General features: G+C 40.6%; 2 protein-coding genes across 3 annotated transcripts; both read right to left on the reverse strand.

Moving 5' to 3' along the window:
• Window positions 1-605: 605 nt before the first annotated feature.
• ptpn21 (protein tyrosine phosphatase non-receptor type 21) lies at window positions 606-16,220 on the reverse strand. 2 transcript variants are annotated; one of them, XM_083924196.1, is made up of 20 exons: window positions 16,053-16,220; window positions 14,677-14,975; window positions 13,099-13,268; window positions 12,506-12,603; window positions 11,151-11,218; window positions 10,902-10,972; window positions 10,426-10,513; window positions 10,178-10,266; window positions 9,681-9,768; window positions 9,256-9,335; window positions 9,003-9,110; window positions 8,438-8,498; window positions 8,158-8,239; window positions 6,435-7,963; window positions 5,677-5,817; window positions 4,543-4,761; window positions 3,470-3,598; window positions 3,139-3,373; window positions 2,779-2,939; window positions 606-2,675 (listed from the first exon to the last, which is right to left on the reverse strand). In XM_083924196.1, exons 2-20 carry the CDS (start codon window positions 14,854-14,856, stop codon window positions 2,547-2,549), a joined length of 3,726 nt encoding a protein of 1,241 aa, XP_083780322.1. In that variant the 5' UTR covers window positions 14,857-14,975; window positions 16,053-16,220; the 3' UTR covers window positions 606-2,546. The 2 variants fall into 2 exon arrangements, with proteins under 2 accessions (XP_083780322.1, XP_083780323.1); XM_083924197.1 differs by lacking the exon at window positions 9,003-9,110.
• Window positions 16,221-17,438: 1,218 nt separating this feature from the next.
• Window positions 17,439-21,521, reverse strand: spata7 (spermatogenesis associated 7; the record flags this gene model as incomplete). Its single annotated transcript, XM_083924571.1, has 11 exons — window positions 17,439-18,068; window positions 18,221-18,278; window positions 18,428-18,505; window positions 18,658-18,708; window positions 18,812-18,933; window positions 19,299-19,344; window positions 19,468-19,937; window positions 20,079-20,182; window positions 21,064-21,111; window positions 21,243-21,332; window positions 21,449-21,521. 11 exons carry the CDS (start codon window positions 21,519-21,521, stop codon window positions 17,439-17,441), a joined length of 1,770 nt encoding a protein of 589 aa, XP_083780697.1.

Genomic DNA, 21,521 nt, shown 5'->3' on the forward strand with positions numbered 1-21,521 from the left:
GACGTTCGGCATAACTATGTGTAGACAAGCACCTGTTCCCTGACTAAAGAGGTGATACTGCACCTCAAAGACTGAAACCACTGCTACCTGTTAGAGAACGAGCAAGACAAGAAGACTGGATTAAGGAGAAGTGGCTCGCTCTTTTTAAATCAGCATATCATATCATTTTCTAAGATTCTGCACCAGCTGTGAACCTTTTTTCACTTCTGAATTTATTTAATAAAGATCTCTTCCAATGTGAACTCTTGTTTATGTTGATGTAACACGCAGGGGTGTCAAACTGACCAAGTAAAGGGCCGTGTGGCTGCAGGTTTTCATTCCAGCCAAGCAAGAACAAACCTGACTCTACTTACTCAATCACTTGAACTGTCTTCACACAGTTGATTTGTTGGACCAGGTTTGTTTCGGATTGGTTGGAATGAAAACCTGCAGCCACACGGCCCTTTACTGGATCAGTTTGACACCCTTGATGTAACGGGTACATGACTAGAGGTGGAGAGCCACTGGCTAAGTCCTACCACAAGGTGGCGTGACAGATTAACGTCAACTGAGATACAGTGGTTGTTTTGGAACTAAATGGAGAACAAAGTTTATTTATTTCCAAATATTTATTCTTTGCTGAAAAGATTTTCTACAGTTTTTTTTTTAATCCAATGGCAAACCATGTTTTGTTCAATAGATACAGTTTATACATAGTTTGTACAATAACAAATATTCATAAAAGCAGAATTTTACATTGTGTACATTATGAACAACATACCTGTACATAGACAACACAGTTACACCTTGGCCACAAAATTCACTCCACACTAAGACTCAATCAGTATCTTAAAAACAAAAACAAAACCTGAAGCATATTCATATGGGCCTTAAAAGGATCCAGTTAAAACACATCTCAACATCGGTAAAGACACATTTTTCTCCAGTTAAGTTGGATCACTGCCCACGAGTCTGACACAAACAACAAAAAAACATCACGTTACGACAAATGAGGGGTTGATCACTTCACTTTGGCCACATCATACATTAAGTTGGCACCTTGGATTGATAATGTAGGATAAATAATTCAAATTAACGGTTAAAAATAGATTTGACTTCATGTAAACTTTGCCATTTCTGTAAGCATTGTTTCTGTACAGGTTAACTACATAACTGTGCTCTAAATACTCTCTGTTGCTGCAGCAGGAAATTAAAGTGTTGCTTATTAGTCACAAGGGCGTTTGTAGCAGCAGGAAGTGTCTGCACAGGGACATTTCTCACTGGAGGGAAAACGAGCGTGGCAGGCAGAATACTGAAACTAGAGAAGGTCTGTGCCTCAGATTTTCACTAAACACCCCAGCCAACACGCTGCACAGCACTGTTAGTTACTTTTGAAAACTGAATCAAAAGCCCAACTGTCACAACTTAAGCCAAATTTAAGAACTGTTATTGTCATTAATGGCATTTATAAAGGCACATCACTGCAATCAGACACGCATTAAATGACACTGAATGAGAAAACTCCTAAATGTCCTTCTTATGCAAAAATAAAATCCTTCTAACTTTACAATGCAGATATTCAGGCACTTTGTGTTAACATTATTTTAAAGTATATTACTCTTGCTCAAATACAGCACTCAGATTTCTCATGATAAAGGGATGAAAAATAGGTGTATAAAATTAACTTTCCAGTTTTACTCTTGACCCAAGAACCTGCAGTGTCATTCGTTTTCTTCACTTATCGACGACATATTACTGGAACCTTTCTAATGCATTTCTACTTCGCATCAATCCAGTGTTTAACAAAGACCGATCTCCCGTCCCTCTTTGTGCACATATATAGAATATACATTTGTTTTTGGCAGGAGCTTGGTTGTAGATGTTTGGTGGGTACTACAGTAGGGTTGTAACATGAAGAATTGCTCACACAGAGTAGCACAGCCGAATCAGAGTACACGGTATACGCTAGCATCATTCTGTTGAATGTAAATCTATATTCTTATAAGTGAGATGCAGGGACAAACCCTAGCTACTCTGTAGCCCCACAGGCCCCAACAATAAAGTTAAAATCCATCTGAACTCTGGGCTCCGTCGTCAAACCTTCATATGAGACGATGTGATATTTTTTAGAGCTTTATCCACTCTGTCTTCATTACTATTTATCAGATAGTTACCAAACAGCATCCAAAAATCTTTTTAAAAGAGGCCTTTGTCAAATGAAAAATACAACTGTTTTTAATACATATCTATAATAAAGATTTTTTTAATGCAGCTTAACATTGGTTCATATGTACAGCAAAGTACTGTAAAAGTGCTGGGCTTTATTTAGCAATAAGGTATGTAAAAATATATATAATACTGTTTAGAGGCAGGTCACAAGTCCTTATGCTCCTTCCTGTGGTATCTCTTCATTCCTTCAGCCTTACCTGATTTAATACTTGACCAAACAGGGTGCACCAAATACTGCCCGCTACAGTGAACAGATTCATACAGCAGCAGCATCACAGTGCAGTTTGGCATAAACCTGGAGCAAACTCCATCCTTCAAATCAGCTGTGCGCCCTGTGCTCATATGAGCCTGGAGTTGCGGAGGTACTGGATGATGACTTTGTAGATGAAGGTGTACTGAGACAAGGTCTGAACCATCATCATTCTCTGACTACGCAGCTTTAACAGGAACTTTGGGACATCCAGCATCTGAAACAAGACAGGCTTTAAGTATGCGAGTGTGTCACCTAAAAGCATGGCTGGCAAAGCAACCAAGAAAATACACAAGTAGAAATTTGAGTTAGGGAGTTACCTCATTGTGCTCCAGACAGGCTATCATGATCTCAGACAGGATGACGACACCAGTCCGCCCCACTCCAGCACTACAGTGGACCAGCACAGGTAGGTTGGTGTTCTTTGGGTCACTGATGCTGTTTGTGTGTCTCCTTACAGACTGGATCTCCTCCAGGTAGGCTGGAGAGAAAAATTAAAATATTATTAGAATCTTCATTGGTTATCTTTGTCTTCAAAACAGATCTAGTATCACGGCACGGTGTGGAATTAATGCTGCTATCAATGCTAACAATACAGTCATATCTTCAGTGTTCAAAGTAGATATCGGATGATAAAAAGCAGGACCATAAAAGGATAAACGGATACAGATCCCACTCACTGAGGAAGCCTTTGAAGTCCTCAGGACACCCGTGGTCAGGCCAGTCTGTGTACTGCAGGTGCCAGACAGTCCTCTCTTGGCCTGTCAGGAGGTGTTTGATCTTCAGCCCTGTGGTGGCGTAGCAGCCAGACTCTGTGCGGAACCGTGTTGTGATCTTGAAGCGACCGTATGTCACCGTGTTGTGTCGTGAGCCGAGCCTGGGCCAATACCGGAAGCTCTTTTCTCGGCCGCTCTCCTGAAGGACGCAGACGACATATAAAAGTTACGTCCAGAGGTAATGATGAGGAATTTTTTTAAAAAAAGTGTAGCTGTAAATATGAAATCAACATGCCTCTTCAGCAGTGACCATGGCGATGATGGAGACACCCTGTTCCCACACCATCTGCCAAAAGTCCGGACAGGTGTTCGACAGGGGACCCTGTGTGGCAATGTAGCTCCACTCCTGTCCACCTACTGTTATCTAATGGGACAGTAGATGAGGAGGTTATTTTCAAAGTCACCAGTCACAGGAGCTCATCAGTAATTCTTCTAAAAACAGTGAGATACAGAAGAAGAAAGAGTGGCACAGCAGAAGAGTATGTTTATTGTGTCAGAGACTTGATAATGAAGGCGTGAATGTGACTAAGCAGCAGTCATTTAAACACCCTTTCATGAGTAGCATGCATACTCAACAACAGCTTTAATCCACTCTCTTATCTCAGTTTAGAGGCTACACATTTATAACAGATCCCTGCCTTTCCAACTGACTAACTTTGTAACCCAGGCATGGGAATTTACATGGCAGGGAGAGTCTAGTGCAAACAAAAGATGGCCCTGTTTTGAATAACAGTCACGCACTGAGAGTACAGTATTTTGCTAATATTAAACTGTGTTAATATTGGGATTTTCTGAAGTGGTCGAGAAGCAGCCAGATATGAACAGCTGTTCCATCCAAACTAACTTATCCGGGCTTGATCACAAACCAAGAGGACAGTTGTAAAGCAGTTCTGCATTTACAACATTATCTCTCTTCTAGGAGATAAAAATACCATTAATTAATAAAGTCTCTGTTAACTTACTAAGTATAGAGGAAAACTGCACTAAATGGTGATTAAGAATCATGCAAAAACATACAAACACAACTCTGAAGAGCATATAAGAATATAACAGGACTATTACAGTTTTCCATTCGTGTATTTGATAGGCCTCTGCTTTGTGGTACATATTGGATTTTGCTCTTATCGCCCAACGGTAAATTCACAGAAATGATACATCAAAGAGAAAATGCATTTTCAGCAAAACTGAGCCCTGGTTTTACTGATGACAAAGTCATCATAAGCACTGTCATTGTCAGTACAACATTTCTTCTGGGTGTGTAGGTGCTGTGTTATCTTCAGTGTTATGAAACATATCTGCACTCCTTACTTTAATATGTGATGCGTTGATGTATCCAGTGTTGTTCTCTTTAGTGGGAACGAGCTCCACTCGGGTGTCATCGTAAGGTAAGACGTCCTGGAAGCGGTTTTTGTCTCCGCTCTCTGGCAGCCCGGCGATGGTGCATTCCCCCCCTGGACGACGTTTTGGGATACTCTCGTACTCTTTCAACAGCTCTCCCCTCTCCATGTGCTGCTCCAGCACTTTACACTAAGCAGACACATAAACAAGGAAACAGTAAATAAATCACTTCCATGGATAATTCAGACCTGACTTGTACACAAGTTTGCCTCATTTTTAGTCCCTAAGCCCAAATCAATTTAATTTTATAAATATATAAATGATGTGGCGGGATTTACCGTATCAATCCCAGATCTTTGGTCAAAATTAAATCAGCAGATATAAAAATATTTTGAATACTGAATACTAATAACAAACAAACGAATATGATGTTAAATCCAGTGGATCATGAAATATGTTTGCAACATAAAAGCACACAAATATTATTATAAAGAGACTTTAGTGCACCATCGGCAGCCCATTTGTGCTTTACTTTCTATTGCAGAAGTTTCACTTTCTGTTACTGTAGAAATATTCTGAGTTGTGCTGTGTGTTGCAGAAGTACACCAACCTTTGGATGCATATCATACAATCGGAATGAACTACAATTTATATATATTTTTTTTTATTGTAATATGTTTTGTAATAATCTTCGTCTTTGTATGTATGCTCACAGATGAAACCACTTGATTGGCATACTTTTTTTTTTTTTAATGCATCTGTAATTTACCTTAATTGTCAAAGCAACAAGCATCAAGTATAACAAGGCTGACCAGTTCAGCTGTGCATTGATGTCTGAACACTTAGGAGCCCTGCATTAGGCCTCACCTGCAGGGAGGTTAAGTATACCAGCATAACCAGCAGCTCCTGGTTATGAGCTTCTTTTTTTAACCATAGATAAGTCATTAAGGATACACCAGCAACATGGAACAAATATCACACATCTCATATGTTTTCACTGCCTAAACTAAACATTTACATTTGTGTTTTCTTTACAAACACAAATGTAAATGTGTCTGTCAAGATGCACTCACTGACAAAATTAAAGACTCTGCAGTGTCCTACCCTTTCGTCATTAGACGCTCTTTCAGGCTCATCTTTGACCTCTTCGTACATTGGCTGCCTGGACACTGACAGGCCATTTAGATGAGCCATCTTCAGGGGGCCCATCTTCTTCACCTCTGACCTAGCTCCTTTCTTCATGCCCTGGTGTGATGACAGAGAAGAGACAGAGAAAAAGTGAGAATGATTGTGCGTGCACCTCGCGGATAGGGAGTAAGCACACAAGAGAGGAGGGACAGCGCAGCCTCGCTGAGTGTTGTCTGAGTGAATGTCACCTGTCCGGTTTTCTAAGGTAGTCCAACTACATTCTTTTAATATGTGTCAAAGTTAGCTTGTTTGTGTCATTCAAAGCTGGCCACTGAAACTCCCTCTATCACTATGTACATACATACCCATGTGATCTTTGAGGCAAAGACGTCATGGTACTGAGAAAAAAACCCTGAAAACTGGGAGCATTTTTCTGCTTTGAGGTACTACACTGCAACTACAGAGCAATATAAAGCATGAGAATGATTGAATATTGTGTAATTGAATAAATTACAGTAAAACTGCTCAACATCCTAAAAACATTAACAGGCTGCTATATTACCAATTTTGCTTTCATACACATTTAAAGAAAAACGTCTAGAAATCTTTAGAGAAGACAAATTTGATAACACTCTCAAAGTAGCATGGCGAAAATATCTCAATTTCTCAATTTCATAATGTTTTAAATAAATTACTGCGTACGCTAAGGCAATATATTTTGGAACAGGACTTACCGGAGGTGGCAAACCTTCTACTGTTTTCTTCCCAGGAGGCACATCAGACACGGGCCTCTTCTTGAAGTCTTTCTTAGTTTTCTGCTTGGACTGCCCACTAAGGTCTCCCTCAGAGACTGAGGGCATAATCCTGGACTGTCGTAAATCTGACAGCAGGTACAGAGGCTCACCCTCCTGGATCAGGGAGTGAACCTTGTAAGTCATGGAGCTGGTTATGGAGGGGTCAAGAGAGGAGCCTATGGGATACGCGGGAGGCGGCTCCATGGGAGTCTGTTGCTGAGATGTCAGGGAGGAGAGAGACGTCAAGCTGTGGTGCTGCTGTGACGTCTGGTCAGGAACCGTCGCTGCTATCGCATCCTGAGAAAGTGGAGTGTGACGCCCACCATCGTCCTCAAACTCCTCTTCTTCACCACTGCTGTGAACCAGCATGGTGGCATCCGAAAGGGATTTTTTGTGTCCATACTGCACGTCCTCCTTAATGTCACCCCTGTCCCCTGTCTTTGTGCGTTCCAAAAACACATTGAGCTGAGAGCCCTGAGAGCGACCGCCATGCAGGGCCGGAGGGGGCGTGGCAGTCTCAGCTGCTGAAGAAGACACGGTCCGCTCTTTGACCCTCATCCCCTCGAGACTATGTGCTAATCCAGCAATCTCAATGGAGTTTCGCTTCTGAGCATGGTATGTGTGTCTCTGTGGGGGGCCGCTGAAAAGAGGCTCCGACACCTCTTGTAAAGAGTGGGCAACAGGCAGGCTGTCCTCTTGGAAGGTCTGGACTGAGTGATGCACACGCCTTGTGATGATCAGGTCTGGGTTGCTGCTGCTGACGTAAAGGTGACGCGACAGGTCAGGTGTGCTGTTAGCAGGCCGAGGATGGGCGTACGGGTAGGGGGGAGGTGGGCGGTACACGTGTGTTCTCATGATGTTAGGGGCTGGATACTCCTGTGCCTGTTGTAACTGCACATTAGTGAGCTCGGGGACACTAACTGCCCCCACTACGGGCCTCCTCTCTGTCGGGTAGGGGTATGGAGAAGGGCTGTGGAAGCTGGAGCCCAGATGGAAGGGATAGTGATGGTGTTGGGCTGCTCCGCCGTGCTCCCCTCTAATCTCTGGCTGGCTGTAAACTAGCGGGTCTGGTCTGCTGTAGGCGTACGAATTTCCAATGTTCAGGTTCCTCATGGAGTGGCTCTGTCGGTGCTCTTGGGACAAAAGCATCCCTCCTCCTGCTCCCCGGTTCTTCTGACGCATCACCGTCTCATAATCAGGAGTGGCACGGTAAGAAGGTGGGATGAGAGCGCTGTGGCGATGCGAGGGGACATAGTCCGGCCTGGTGATGTCGCTAGTGATAGAGGGGTTGGAGGACATGGGTGAGGGCTGATGGTAGTGCTGGGGATTGGTTAGAGAGCTGGTGCTGTGGGCACTGTATACACTGCCGTTGCGTAAACGCCCTCCACTGCTGTATTCCAGAGGAGAGCAGTCCAGGCTTGTCTGGGAGTGGTAGTAATATCCGTTCTGATTGTTCATGTACAGGTTGTCTGTGAGAGATCAAATGATATCCTCAGATGGGCAATGGACTATACTTACAAATCAATGCTACATTAGAATTTAGCTGAAGACAGCTCTAGCACAGTGCAAAAAATACATTTTTGCATCATGTCATAACTTCAAATGTAATGCCATGCACCAATTTTTAGGTTCATAGTTGCAAGCCACTGTATAGAATAGTTACCTTGTGATGATGTATAAGGCTCTGTAAAATGACCATTGTAGTGCATTTGTGGAGGGGGCATCATGTAGGCCTGAGGCTTTGGCTGTAAATCAACAAGGAGGGGATTCAGTTATGGGTCATAGGATCTGAATAGTGTCATGGAGCAAAGAATAAATATAACTTTGTGGGGATACTTATGACACTTATTTGACCATACATTGTGTGCTGCAATGCAAGCCAGAAATTCATCAGGGAATAATGAGGGCACACAAAATGTGAAAAGTGTGTTTTGAGACATTACCAGAGATATTCTAGTAGAGGATCTCCGTCTGACTGGGTTGACAACTGTAGGCTGGGTTTGTCTGGTGGGAAAACAAATGCCGGTCAAAAAAGGATGGCCTACCCAATAGCAACTCTGTCCTTTGTCAGTTAACTTTGAAAACGCACAAAGCAAGACCAGGCCAAGTCCATCAAAGTTAAATCACGTCCCTGACGTGTTATAATTACATGTCCCCGCGATACATTTTTTTTTACGATGCTTAACAAAACAAAGCAGACTTATCAGTGTTAAATGTTGAAGCCAACACAATCTAAATAGAATACAGCCTTAACTGTAGAAAATTTTGAACTAAAATGTTAGTCTGTCTGTTGTCTAATCACTTACAACAATACATAAATAATAAACCAAATATATTTAATCCTTTATTGGACAAAAAGCCACTACATGCTACACAACCCAAGGCCCATTTCAGATCTATTTCAGAGCCTGTTTGTGGTGGCACTGCTGGCTAGGCAATCAGGAAAGTTTTGGTGTTGGCACCTGCTTGATAGCCATACTGTAGGCGGTGGCTAAAAGTGTTGCTCACCCCTTATTAGAAGGCAGAGAGGGACGAGAGAGCATTGGAAAGCGAGGAAAGGATAGAGTGAGAAGGGACTTCTGGGAGCCCTCAGAAGGCAGGGGGTCACACTCCTCTCTGAAGAGAGAGGAGGAGAGGAGGATAGAAGTGAGGCTACACCAAAGAGGAGACATGCACGAGAAGACAAGGAACAAAGAGACAGGAACTAGGCTAGACATGTAAAAAAAACCACACACACAACAACACAAACACACACACTTACAGGCTACTCTTGTTAATCTTATAAAACTTGAGTCTGGCCAGACACATCCGGCACACATATTTGGAGGTTTCCATGTCGTCCTACACAAAAAAGAAGAGGAAAAATAATTTGATGGTGAGACAATGAGAACAGTGGGGGTGTTTGCATAGTTATCTTGAAGCAAAATCATTCATGTGTATGCCCTCAAATACTTCTACATTGAGTTTCGGCTAATGGTATGTAATTTTATGACTCACACATGCGTAACCTACCCAAACAACCCCAGTTACAGCCACAACCACACACAAACATAGGTGCAGTGTTCAGTCTAGCGGATGGTAAGCTTCATGACGACAGCAGTTTTCTAATTTTGCTAAATCCAATAAGGCTGAAATGTTCCTGGGGATGGGTAGAGAAGAGAAGGTGCAACGGCAGCAGAGACTTACGGTCTGGAACTGGACACTCTCCTCTCTGTTGGTCAGCTCCAGGACAAAGAAGGACCTGTTGTGACTCATGTTGTTAATTTCATTCCACCTACACCAGAAAGACGAGGGGGAAAAAACACATGATGTCATGGCAGTCAAGAGTCAAGCAGTAAAGAGACTGTGGCACTGCTTTAATAATGCATAATAATAACCATACACATGTGGGAGTCAATCAAAAAGTATCTAGCATTCATGGTATGTAGTAGATAAAGTTCAGCTAAGGTTGAACAATGTCCACATACTCACTAGACTGACAGACAATGCTCCCACAATTCTTATCAGTTCAAATCTACTCATGACTCATTTCCTCTTGGGTCACATTCAGGTTGGTGAAAGCATTAAGAAACACAGTAGGAGCTCTGAGTTTGCACAGCTCAGAGCTGTGCAAACTCAATATAACTGACTAGACATGGCCGACATAGTTAAACAAACATTTGGCAACTTGTTTCTAGACTTACCTAAATAAAAGAAGCGGCCTGCCATTTTTATGCTTGACAAAGATGCCATCAAGGCAGGATCCCATGGAAACATCTGTGCCCGTACTGTCCTGTTTAGATAAAAGGAGAGAATGCAGACATTCAGAACAGTGTTTTTTTTTTAGGTCAATAACAGACAGACAATATGAGTTCAGATTCTATTAAGCCAACGTCATAATTCTTCGCCGCTCGGACTGTTGGGGATCTCGGGCTGGACCTCATAAACCTACCTTGGCTTGATAGCTTTCCTGGCCATAGCCTTCCATTTTCTCCACCTCCTGCATGTACAACATCTCTGCCTCTGGGGCTGACAAACCCCTTAGAAAGACAAAAATGACAACAAAATCAAGATGAAGCAACTGTCAATGTGCATATTTTTTCAATTAATGCAAGTCATACATTAAATGAGATTGCTGGAGTGATAAGAAACAGCTATGTTTGTAGTAAACGTTTGTTACAGAGTGGGTAAAAAGGTTCTGGTATGAGGCTGGGTTTGTTAGAGCTATTCAGCCTGTGTAAGTGTAAATCACAGGAGAGGGCTTATATATGACCTCAGTGAGATTCTATGTGACTCCAGATGATGACACATAATAAAAAGCAGATTAGCTAGACAGATGCAAAAGAACTGTCTGTGCCATATGCAAATCTGTTTGTCTGTTGATCCACACACAGAACAGGCAGGCTGATGCTGAGAACATCTGCTCACCTGAATGACTGATAATGAAGAGCCACTTTCTGAGTGGCCTCTTCCAGCACTCGCTCATCCTGGATCCAGTCCTGCAAAGACAGAGACAGGATTGATAAAAAAAATCTGGTGTGAATCACAAATTATTACACAACGGCTGCAACATGTAAAGTGTGCTGAGATAACTTTTGTTATGATTTGGCACTATAAATAAAATTTAATTGAATTGAACATGTTTCATTTCACATGGTGAAAAAAAAAACGGCTTACAATAGGGAACAGGGCAAACTTCTGGAGGAACTCCTGGGAATCATATCGATTGAAGTCCCCAAAGTCAGCTGTGGAGAAAAGACACTAAATGAGTAAATACAGCAAGGCTCACTCTACATGACTACAACTACTACTCTACATACACTGTTCTATGATTAATTCTATTACATGTCCCTTTCTGGCAAAATAGACATTCATGAATTGCAGAACGGTGTAATGCCTTTTGGAAAGCTGCAGTGCATGATGACAAGATGAACTAATTTTAGGAGAGGAGGGGCTCGTTTGTTAAGAAAGGGAATTGCTTCAGCGTCTGCCAACGTAGAGGTCCAAAACTGTTACCAGCTTCAGGCTGCCTGCTGGCAACATTCACAACTATGTTGAGTATCTCAGGCATCAACACTGCTCAAAAGCTACAACTGCCCTTCACTCCAAAATATCCTAGCCAGGGGCAGAAAATAGAAATACAACAGCACTAATACAAAGTTTGCATGACAACTTAAGGAGTGACCAAATCTTAAGGGAACTTGCAATAAGTTTCTTTTTCTTTATATGCACATACTACTGTACTGCTGATTAGTCACTGGAACATGGCTGCAGCAGTAAGTGATCTCAGGATCTCTGCTATGCTAACGCCCAGGCCAGCAAGTTGCATGGCCTGATATAACTTTGCCAGCAGCGTTTGAGATTCTTCTTGCTGGGCAAAAATTGGAGGACGTGTCAGGGCTAAAGCTCGTGCCATGGGAGTTCACATTCACACACAAACACAACCCTGACCAATTTCATGGGCTGGTTTAGGTTTAATGGTGCTTGTGAAGTGCTGAACATTAAAATAATCTTGAAAATGTTCCTATAAACCTGTGGGTAAGTTAAAACAAGGCGAGGTATTAAAAAAAATGATGTGGTTCACAACAAAAAAATATTAAATTACAACCTAAAATACATTTTTTCTAGCTGGGCTTTGAGATGAGACAAAGATCTAGATGCAAAAACTATTTTTCTCCTGCCCTGGCGGAGATTAAAAGTTAGCTATTTTAGAATCAATAGGCTTATCAGAGTTGGCTGAAAACCATAACCCTAACAAACTTGCAGAGTTTGTGAAATAAAATGAATGAACTGCCACGAGCCAGGGAGAATCATAGAAAATAATGTTATCAGTACCGTTTTGACAATTTATGGGGAAGTTTTGCGTTTCAGCAGCAGAAATCGTGATTTATGGTTAATTTCTGTGTAATTGCGTTCGTAATTACTTTGCCTCTGACTTAAAGCTGTCACTGCAGAAATATTTATGTCAAGAAACACCATGCTTGTCAAACTGAAATGTATGTTGAACAGCTAGTACCGTGCATTCATATTACCTTGCACTGCCAGGCTAGCTAAACGAATAGCTTGTTCTAGTGAGCATGAGATCCTGCCCTCCAGAACATCCTTCTTCAGTTGTAGGTAATACTGATATCTGTGGGGAAAGAGAGGGTTACTTATGAGCAGAGAATAGACAAGCAGCAAACAACCAAATATGACAACTTTGTTCAGGTTTGCAGAAACAGCTGAAAAGCCATTACAGAGCAAACCTTCTCAAACGCAGCAGTACAAAAATATGACATAGTTATAAAAGTAATACTTGATATTTCTATGCTTGTATTTGAGTATTAAAAGAGATGGGTGGAGAGAGGTAAGAAGACATCATTATAAACTGGCATCTGGTTTAGAGGATACAACTGTGCACCGAAGTAGCTTCATCATAGTCTTGACTTTTAGGACACTGTAACCTGGCCAAAGCGTATTTACAGAAACAAAACAAAAAACACTTGGCTGCACCAAACTTTGCTTGGCACTCATTTCGTAACTAAATGTATAACTTTTTGAATGCTATTCATGAAGATAAATTGCCACAAAGCTAATACGTTTAGGGGCTTTGACAAGAAACCTTGTGTCACTGATGGTACATCACCTTGTGATCTCCTGTTGCAGTTGGGTGACACTGGGTATGTAAAACACGACTCCAAAGTAAACGGTGGGCTCCAGCCCATACTTGTCCAGCTGCTTTTTCAGCGGCTTCTCCAAGTCAATCCATCTCTGCTGGTTCTGCTTGTTGAAGTACCACAGGCTGAAGTATGTTATCTAACAAGCAAAGAAAGCAAGCACAATAATTACATCTGAACCACGCTGCCATCAAGGAAATTCTAAGTCAACTTGTATATCGTGCACGTTTTACTTCAGATATTATGTGACTGCTCTGGATCAATATCAGACTTTGCTTCTGTTTAGTCACTATGTGAACATATCTGCAGGTCTTCTTCTAATCATAACATTCAAAACATGCTTTGACCTGGAAACTTTAACTTTGCAAACTTCTCTAGATTTACAGGCTGTTTGCACTCCCTGTTCAGTCTTGTGACTGCCTGAACATCTCAGAATGACAGTGGTAAGAAAAGTAACCCCTATAGGCTTCTTCTTTACCAGAGACAATTTAGCTGAAAGAGATCTATTGTGATTGAACATAGTCTAAACCAAACCTAGAAAATTACTCGCCACCATACACTTACACTAGATAGCATCAGTTAGCAGCTATGAGAAAACATAATGTTTATATTAGGCTACTCAATAATATAAAAAATAACAATAACAACTAAGACAGGTCTTGGCATCTTTCTTAAGTTAGTTTGAAGATAAATCGTCTACAGACCAACATACACGAAACTGTGGTCCTAATTACATTTTCAAACACAGAACCAATACTGTTAACATATGTAGCGCAATCCCACAATAAGGAATGGCAGAAGTGTGACAGTGAGATTTGGTTGTCTGATCAGTGAAAACACATTAATACTACAACATCTAATTCCTAAATCCATTTACAGAGGCAGAACCTGCATAACCCTTCTACCAAATATTGATTGAGAACCATGATTGCACATTGGACATCATAAACAAACAATATGGTCATTACTCTCTGCATGCAAGAAAATCTCTAAACCATTAACAAATGAAGTATTGCTACATTATGCAGCAAAAATAGGTGCAAGATCCTGGGCCAGATCGCCTGCGTATCAAGCAGTCACAACTGACGGTTTGAAGTGCGACTGGAAATGACAGCATCTCTTTTAGCTCATGACCTACAGGTTGTTTTCACTGTGACCATAGTGACCAAATGCAGACATAAAGCTCAGTATATTATTCAACCTGATTCAGAAGATTCTTTGACCATATTGTTCATGCTGTGAGAGCTGACACTGTTTGAAGGATTTTTTTATGCACAATATATTTGCTTATCTGTGTGATGAGTTGGTTTCATACATACATGTAATTATATAGTAATGTATGTAATTGACAAATTCCCAAATCATGTCATGAGCAGAGATTATGGGAGATCATATTAAATAAGTACACAATGACGGACTGGTTATCTCAGTTTCTGATGTCCTGTTTACTAGTTCGTAATAAGAATGTGACCAAAAGAGAAGCTCTTCCAATAGTATAAAAGTATACAAGAGAGCAACGCTTGTATTGCATGAAAATACATACATACCTCTCTTAACTCAAGTCTCTGAGCAACTGCCTCCAAACATTCCTGCCCAGTGCTCTCCACTGAAAGTGTAAACTCAACAAACTCTCCATTGAGCAGCTGAATCCGAGTGACAAGGCAGCTCTTGCTTGAAACAGTATACCTTCGAGTCCTTTTGAGTTTTAAGCCAAATGGCAAGGGCATGTTTCACACTTCTTCAAGAGGGAGGTCTTCACTTAGTGCAGTGAAATGATTCTCCTTGCTGTCCCCTCGACAATTGTGAGAAGGTTGAAAATCATGAGGTTCATCATCAATAGCCAGATCTGAAGAGAGACAAGAAACAGCCCAATAGATCACCTCTCCAAAACATGATGTCCAACAGGGTATAGCACAACATTATACTGATGACTAGAGAATATATTACATTACTTTAATATCTTTACACCTGACTTGTCACCCTGAAACATCTGGCAAACTTTTAATGCCTTTAAAATTGAATTTCAGAATAATTTAGTCCATCCAAATAATTACTAATACATGAATATATAACATACCTTCCAATTATTATTTGTATTATTTTTGTATTAATTTATCATACGCTATAAGCTGCTTTATTTACTACTCTTTTTTTATTGTGTATTTAAGTATTTTCTCTTCTTAGGTTAACCTATGATATGTCATCATAATGTAAGATTGTAATGTTTGTATGTATTTATTAAGTATGATGCCGAACTGTTTTATGAGTGTTTGTGTTACATGATATATGTAACTTGCCAAAAGAAGTTATGAATAAAAAACAACAAACAAGATTCATGTTAAAGTACGTTAATCCTCTTCTTTTAAATTGCCAGTGTGGCTATCTCGGGTTTGCTAACAAAACGTTATCATTTCTCTAAAGTCAGTTATTTAAGTTAACACTAGATTCAAAACTGTGGAGGAATTTATAATAGTCTACCCGATCTGTGTTATTAACGTTGTCTATTCAAGTAATTTTCCAAATTTGTGTGTATAGAGTCATCCCCGTCCAGTGAATAGTCTGATCCAAACACTGACAAGAGCGACCTGATTCAATCCGCGGTGACTGTCTAACAACACTGCAAAATCCCTTTCCATCTCAAACATGCATCAGTTATACTACAATGTATCTAACTCGACTGACTTAGCGCTACTTATATTCATAGCCATTTGTTCCAAATACTGATATGTTCCTGACTAACCTAGTTACTTTTCATAAGTAGTTTTAAAACCTCCTTAACTTTAACCGTTAAGTACAACTAGCGTTGATTTAGCTTAAAGGCTAGCGTGCTAACCGGTGCTAAACATACGTTCCAGCAAATAGACGACACCCATGGGAAGCTGACGTCGCCAGTAAATATTTGGGGGAAAAATGTTAACATTACCGTTAGCCACTAGGTGCAATTCGGGAGTCCGACTAGTATTCGGTCCTGCGATATTCCGCCATCGAGGTGAAACTAACTCTTCGTTTTTAGATGTGTATCTGCATTAGAGGCTGCCCACTAACGTTAGTCTGTAGTTTGTGGATCAAAACTACCGTAGCACCCCATGCCTCTTGGCCCAACAGTTCACTCAAGTTCCAAGCGTGTTTCGCTTCCTGGGATTGGAAGAGCAACAAGCGGATTCCGTCTACATCCGCGGATCTATAGTGCTAATTAAATGTGCTTCAGGAATTGATAAATCACCATATTACACCGCAATACAGGGCGACGTCTGAATAAACGCACAAAATCATATGATTTACCCCTATTTTTGGGGGCAGACGCTTAAAAAATGCATTGTAGTCCCACCGTGGCGGAGGAATACACGGAGGTTTTCAGAGCCATGACATCAGACAGCTGGAATGCCGAGCGATGAAAATGCCAGAAATGAGACAGCTGCCTGGAACTGCTGGCCGCTGACCTGTCTATTTACTTTTTACATCGACTGACAGCTGTAATCGCAAACACACACTATTGCGCAATGATTAAAGAGTTTCCCTCTGTAATTGTTACAAAAAGTCACAATCCTAAAATGTGGTATGATGGTCATACTGTGTTGTTGCGGGTTGCAGGTTGAATAAATACCCATTTGTAATAAAGTCTTTATAATCAGATGCCAGTAAACAAGAATACGAAGAATATAACATTTATTGCAATTGTAAAGACACTTTTGGTGACACTCAAATCCTAGTAGCTACATCTCAGAGGCATATGTCAAGTCAAACACACTGAAAAATATAGGCTATTCTATATGTTTCTTTACAACAAACGTGTTTTTTCTAAAACTCTGAAAGCTGCAGCTGCATCATACTCAAGACTGACTGGGCATGCTCTCCGAAATCCACTCAAACTAAAGGATACCACAAATTCCACACATCTGACATCAGTGTAGTACTATGGACTATCTTAACTATTTGCTAATCATACTAGTTTAAAATGTGGCAATCATTTAGAAAATGTTAAGAGCATTACTCTAGAAGTCAACTGGAGCTCAACCACTCACACTTAACAATATCCCAAAATGGGTCTCTGGTGTAAGCTACTTGCAAAACCCTGTCTACTTATGTGAAATGAAATGTCATTGTGCTTCTTTAAAAAGCTACAAAAGCAGAAGAGAACTACAACACCATATTGGTGGGGCTTTCAAAAACGTGTAAAACACAACTGGTGTTGAATCACATTTACAAAATTATACTTTCAGATATTTCAAATGTTACATTTCTCTCTGGAAAAACGCTTACTTGGTAACAAAAACAGTATAGGACATTCAGACCCTGAATACAGCAAATCTCAGAACTCATCATCACTGACAGAGGCAACTCTATTTGTTTTCTGCTCAGTGGCAGCCTCTGCATTGTTGTCGTGTGTGGAGACGTGAAGCAAGTCTGACAAACCTCTGCCCAGATCCTCCAGCTCTCTAGATTGCCCATCATTACTGACTTCAGCTTGGTCTCGATGAAACCCTTCCTCACTGGTTGTAGTGGTGTATTCATCGTTTTCATTGCTGACTTCTTTGTTAGTCTCAGTTGGGTCAATTTGATTTTGCTGGTCCTCTTCACTGTTTCCTGTATTATTGGGAACAGGCTCACTGCTCCAAGGAGAGCTAATGCCCTTTTCCTGATTATCATCTTCTCGGTCCTTTTCATTGGTTTTACTTGGCGACGCAGCAGCCGTTTCTGGAAAGCATAAGGGTGTAGACACAGATGGGAGATCTGCATAATCTGCCGTATCGTCGTACTTAATTAGTGACGCATAAGGGAACAGGTCTTTTTTGGTCTTCACTTCATTCCCCCCTGATTCCAGATGTGGTAGTATTGAATCAAGCAGATCATTTGTTTCGTGCTGAGTACTGGAGGTGGATGTGTTGATTGGCTCTTCAAAATCTTTACGTAGTATGTCCAGAAGGTGGCGCATTTTACCCTAAAACCAAACGGTGCAATCAGATGCATGAGAAGGAGTCCTTTGTGACAACATTTTTCCCCACCAAATATTTATTTAAAGTTGTTACTCTAACTCTTCAACAAGGCTTGCTTAACCTAGTTGGTACTCTGTATGAAGTTATATAGACTCACCACGTCAAGCTGATGTCGATTCATGTTGATATGGCGCTTTATCACCTGGTCTAGGAGCCTTGCAGAAGACACAGACAGCGATTCAGGAGGTAGTACCAGACACTAGCCACTGTTTAACAATATACTCAATTATGAGACAGATGCTATTAAGACAATGTTATCCAGGCTGCACATGTGCTGTAAATATAAGTAATCTATAAAGCAAACCTGTCAGAGATGTGCCCCCTGGACAATATATCCTCTGTTACAGCAGAAATGAACTCGAGGTACATTAATTCTTCTTCCCTGTTTGCACAACGCATGAGAATTATTCACTTCAGAGAGACATTATTTTAGATTCACACTCACAAATCCCTAAACATATGGCAATAGTTTTGTACCATACACATGTAAATTAAAAGCTTTATAAGGATTAGACATTATCGAAGACAACTTACTCTGCAGATATACTCCTCATAATGGGAGATTTCCCACCGTCTGGTGAGACCCTAAAAGATTAGACTTGAATTATTTTGAAGTTAACACGGAAAATACACATGGTTTAACATTCTCCCCAACATGCAACATAGAAGTCCCACTTCATGATCTTACCTGGATGATGAGTCAAACAAATCATGGTCTCTGCTCTTGTTTGCTTGACTATGTTGTCTAGATGCTGAGAAATATGTACCATTGAACTCATCTTCAGACCACTCATGCTCTGGATTAAATCCCTGTAAAACAAAAAGCATGGTAAATGAGAGGGTATATTGAAGATTGTCAAGGCTGTCTTGTGATCAAATGTTTAACGTGGCTGTAAACACGTCAGTTCTTTATGGTTTAAACTTGGGACGATTAACCATGAAAGGATTACTGACATTGAGCAACAAATAATTGCTGCAGTGCGAGCACCAAGACAGGATCTCACATCACCAATGATGTGAGAAAGTACATATGAAAATGAATCAACCACACATCATAAACAAAAAGGTAAGTCAATAAATGGATTCATTAATAGGAAAAGTGTGGACACTGTATCATGATTGTTACATTAGAAAATACGCCGTCTCTAAATAATAAAATGAAATCTCATAATTACCTGAGATGGCTCGAAAAATTCCTGTGTTTTTTCCATGGTTTTTGTGCTGCATAAAAAAAAGGACAGACTTCAAGTTTGTTTTTGAACACATTAGAACACAAGTTAAGAGGTTTGATGTAAAGACATCAATTACTGTGGTTTGAGACTCACTGAGGTGTTTGTTGAGTACCTGCCATGATATGTCTCCTGTCGCATCAGTCTTGAGTTGGTGCAATCCTGAGTAGGTTTCCTCTGCGGTGGTGCTCTGTAGTACCGATACTGTGACAGGTATGAACTCTTTTCTGATTTCAGGGTCTTAGGGGTGAAAGGTTTGTCTCGGGTAAAGTGCTGTGAATGTTTTTGGAGCAAGTCTCCGCTGTACGTCTTCTGAACGGGGTCCTGGAAAGTCTTGTAGCAACTCTGATCTCCAAAAGCTCCCAGTGAACACGTCGACTGCTTTCTGCGTGAAGTGGCCTCCGGGCTACGGTACTTTATTTCTGATGCTGGGCGAATGTGATGAGAATGGTACTGAGAACCGACTTTATACGTTGGATAAACTATCTCCTTGGCATGGAAGGAGGAGCTGAACCTTGGGCTGGAGACCGTGGAACTGCTTGAGGAGAGGTAGGGTCTGTCATCATACTGCACCGATAATCGACTCTGAAAAGCAATCATGTACTGAATCAGATAGCGTAAATACTGAAACATTTGAATGACAAATCATGTAGGCTTTGCATTGAAGCTTTCTACATCAAATGAAGCAATGAGAAACACATGAGTGACTCTGCTTTGATTTCTTACCTGGGCTGAGGAGCAGTAGGCTCTGCTATTACTTTGTGAGAGAGAGTGGGCTGAATGAGGACGACCCTCTTTTCTCAAGCGCTCCTGTCTGATCTGATCGTTGTCTGTAAACAGGCGATGAAAAATAAAAAGACAAATGAAATAGTCGATAATAAGGCTCACTGCATTTGACAGAGCATTTGGATTTGCAAGGTTATGTGAAGAGGTATTACTTTTAACATTAATGATGATGAGGAGGAGTTGCATCATGTACTCAAATGTAATGAGTGACTGAATTGCATTATTGCTTATTGAGGCTTCTGTCAGTGTAGCAACTGTCCTCTGCCTGTACCATGAGCACTGAACGATGGTGTAAAGTGGCGAGTTAAAAGAGAAAACATCTTTGAAACTTATAACCACTGAACCAATACCTGACTGTTAGTAAAATAGATCTGTGATCTCAATGGGAAAAAATAGTGGTTTATTTAGAGAGAAGTCAAACAAATGATCATGCTATAAAAAGACAGTGGGTGTGCTTAATTGAGAAATATATGTAACCTATAGAAAATTAGCCCAGATATCTAAGGTGAGTAATTTCATATCTCGATAACTACATATATCACGATATAGCATGTTCTCTAATAATTCAATAAATGAATAGTATATGAAATAACCACAAGGTAGAGCCTATTTTTGTATACTCCCGTGTGAACTTAAAACCTAATAAATGTTAAATACTGAGTATTTCATTAGGAACTTTCGTGTAAAATATAAACCTTGATATTTTAAATCCGATTTTCTGAAAAATTTGAGTTAGTATGTGCCTGTTATTATTAATTTAGATGACATAATTGCATATCATGATATCTTGATATACGATTTCATCGAGATAAGATTCCACTAAAAAACGATAAACAATCATAACAAACTATCACCAAGCCCTTATTCCAACTGTGAAAAAGCGTTTTAGTTGAATTAAATGGATATTTGACACTTGGGTACTTACACTTTACACTGTGTATCATGCTTTTGGGTACTGAGGCATCAATGGCAGCTGCAGTACAAGGCAAAGGTGTACGATCACAACAGGTTATTAACATAATTATTAAGCAACATGGATACATGGTTTAAACACATAAGAGTGTCAGTGTAAGGATGATAATGTTTTTGTACTATGTAGCTCACCTTTAGCTGAGTAAACCTTTTTGTAATGAGAGACCATGTGGTCTTTAACGATGGACTGTGTCAACTTGCTGGAGGAGCGAGGGCAAAAAGCTAAAAACACAAGACAAAGAGCAACATACAGTGCACTGTAACATGAAGTTCTCATCTCACAAAAGGTCAATACTCAAATGACTTATTTCTCATTATTTGAACATATCAATACTTACGGCTACTTTTTAAAGTCTGTCCTCTCACACCAGGGCTGCACGCTCCAGAAGATACACTCCCTAAGATGAACAT

Source organism: Echiichthys vipera, assembly GCF_963691815.1.
Source record: "Echiichthys vipera genome assembly, chromosome: 12".
NCBI lineage: Eukaryota > Metazoa > Chordata > Actinopteri > Perciformes > Trachinidae > Echiichthys > Echiichthys vipera.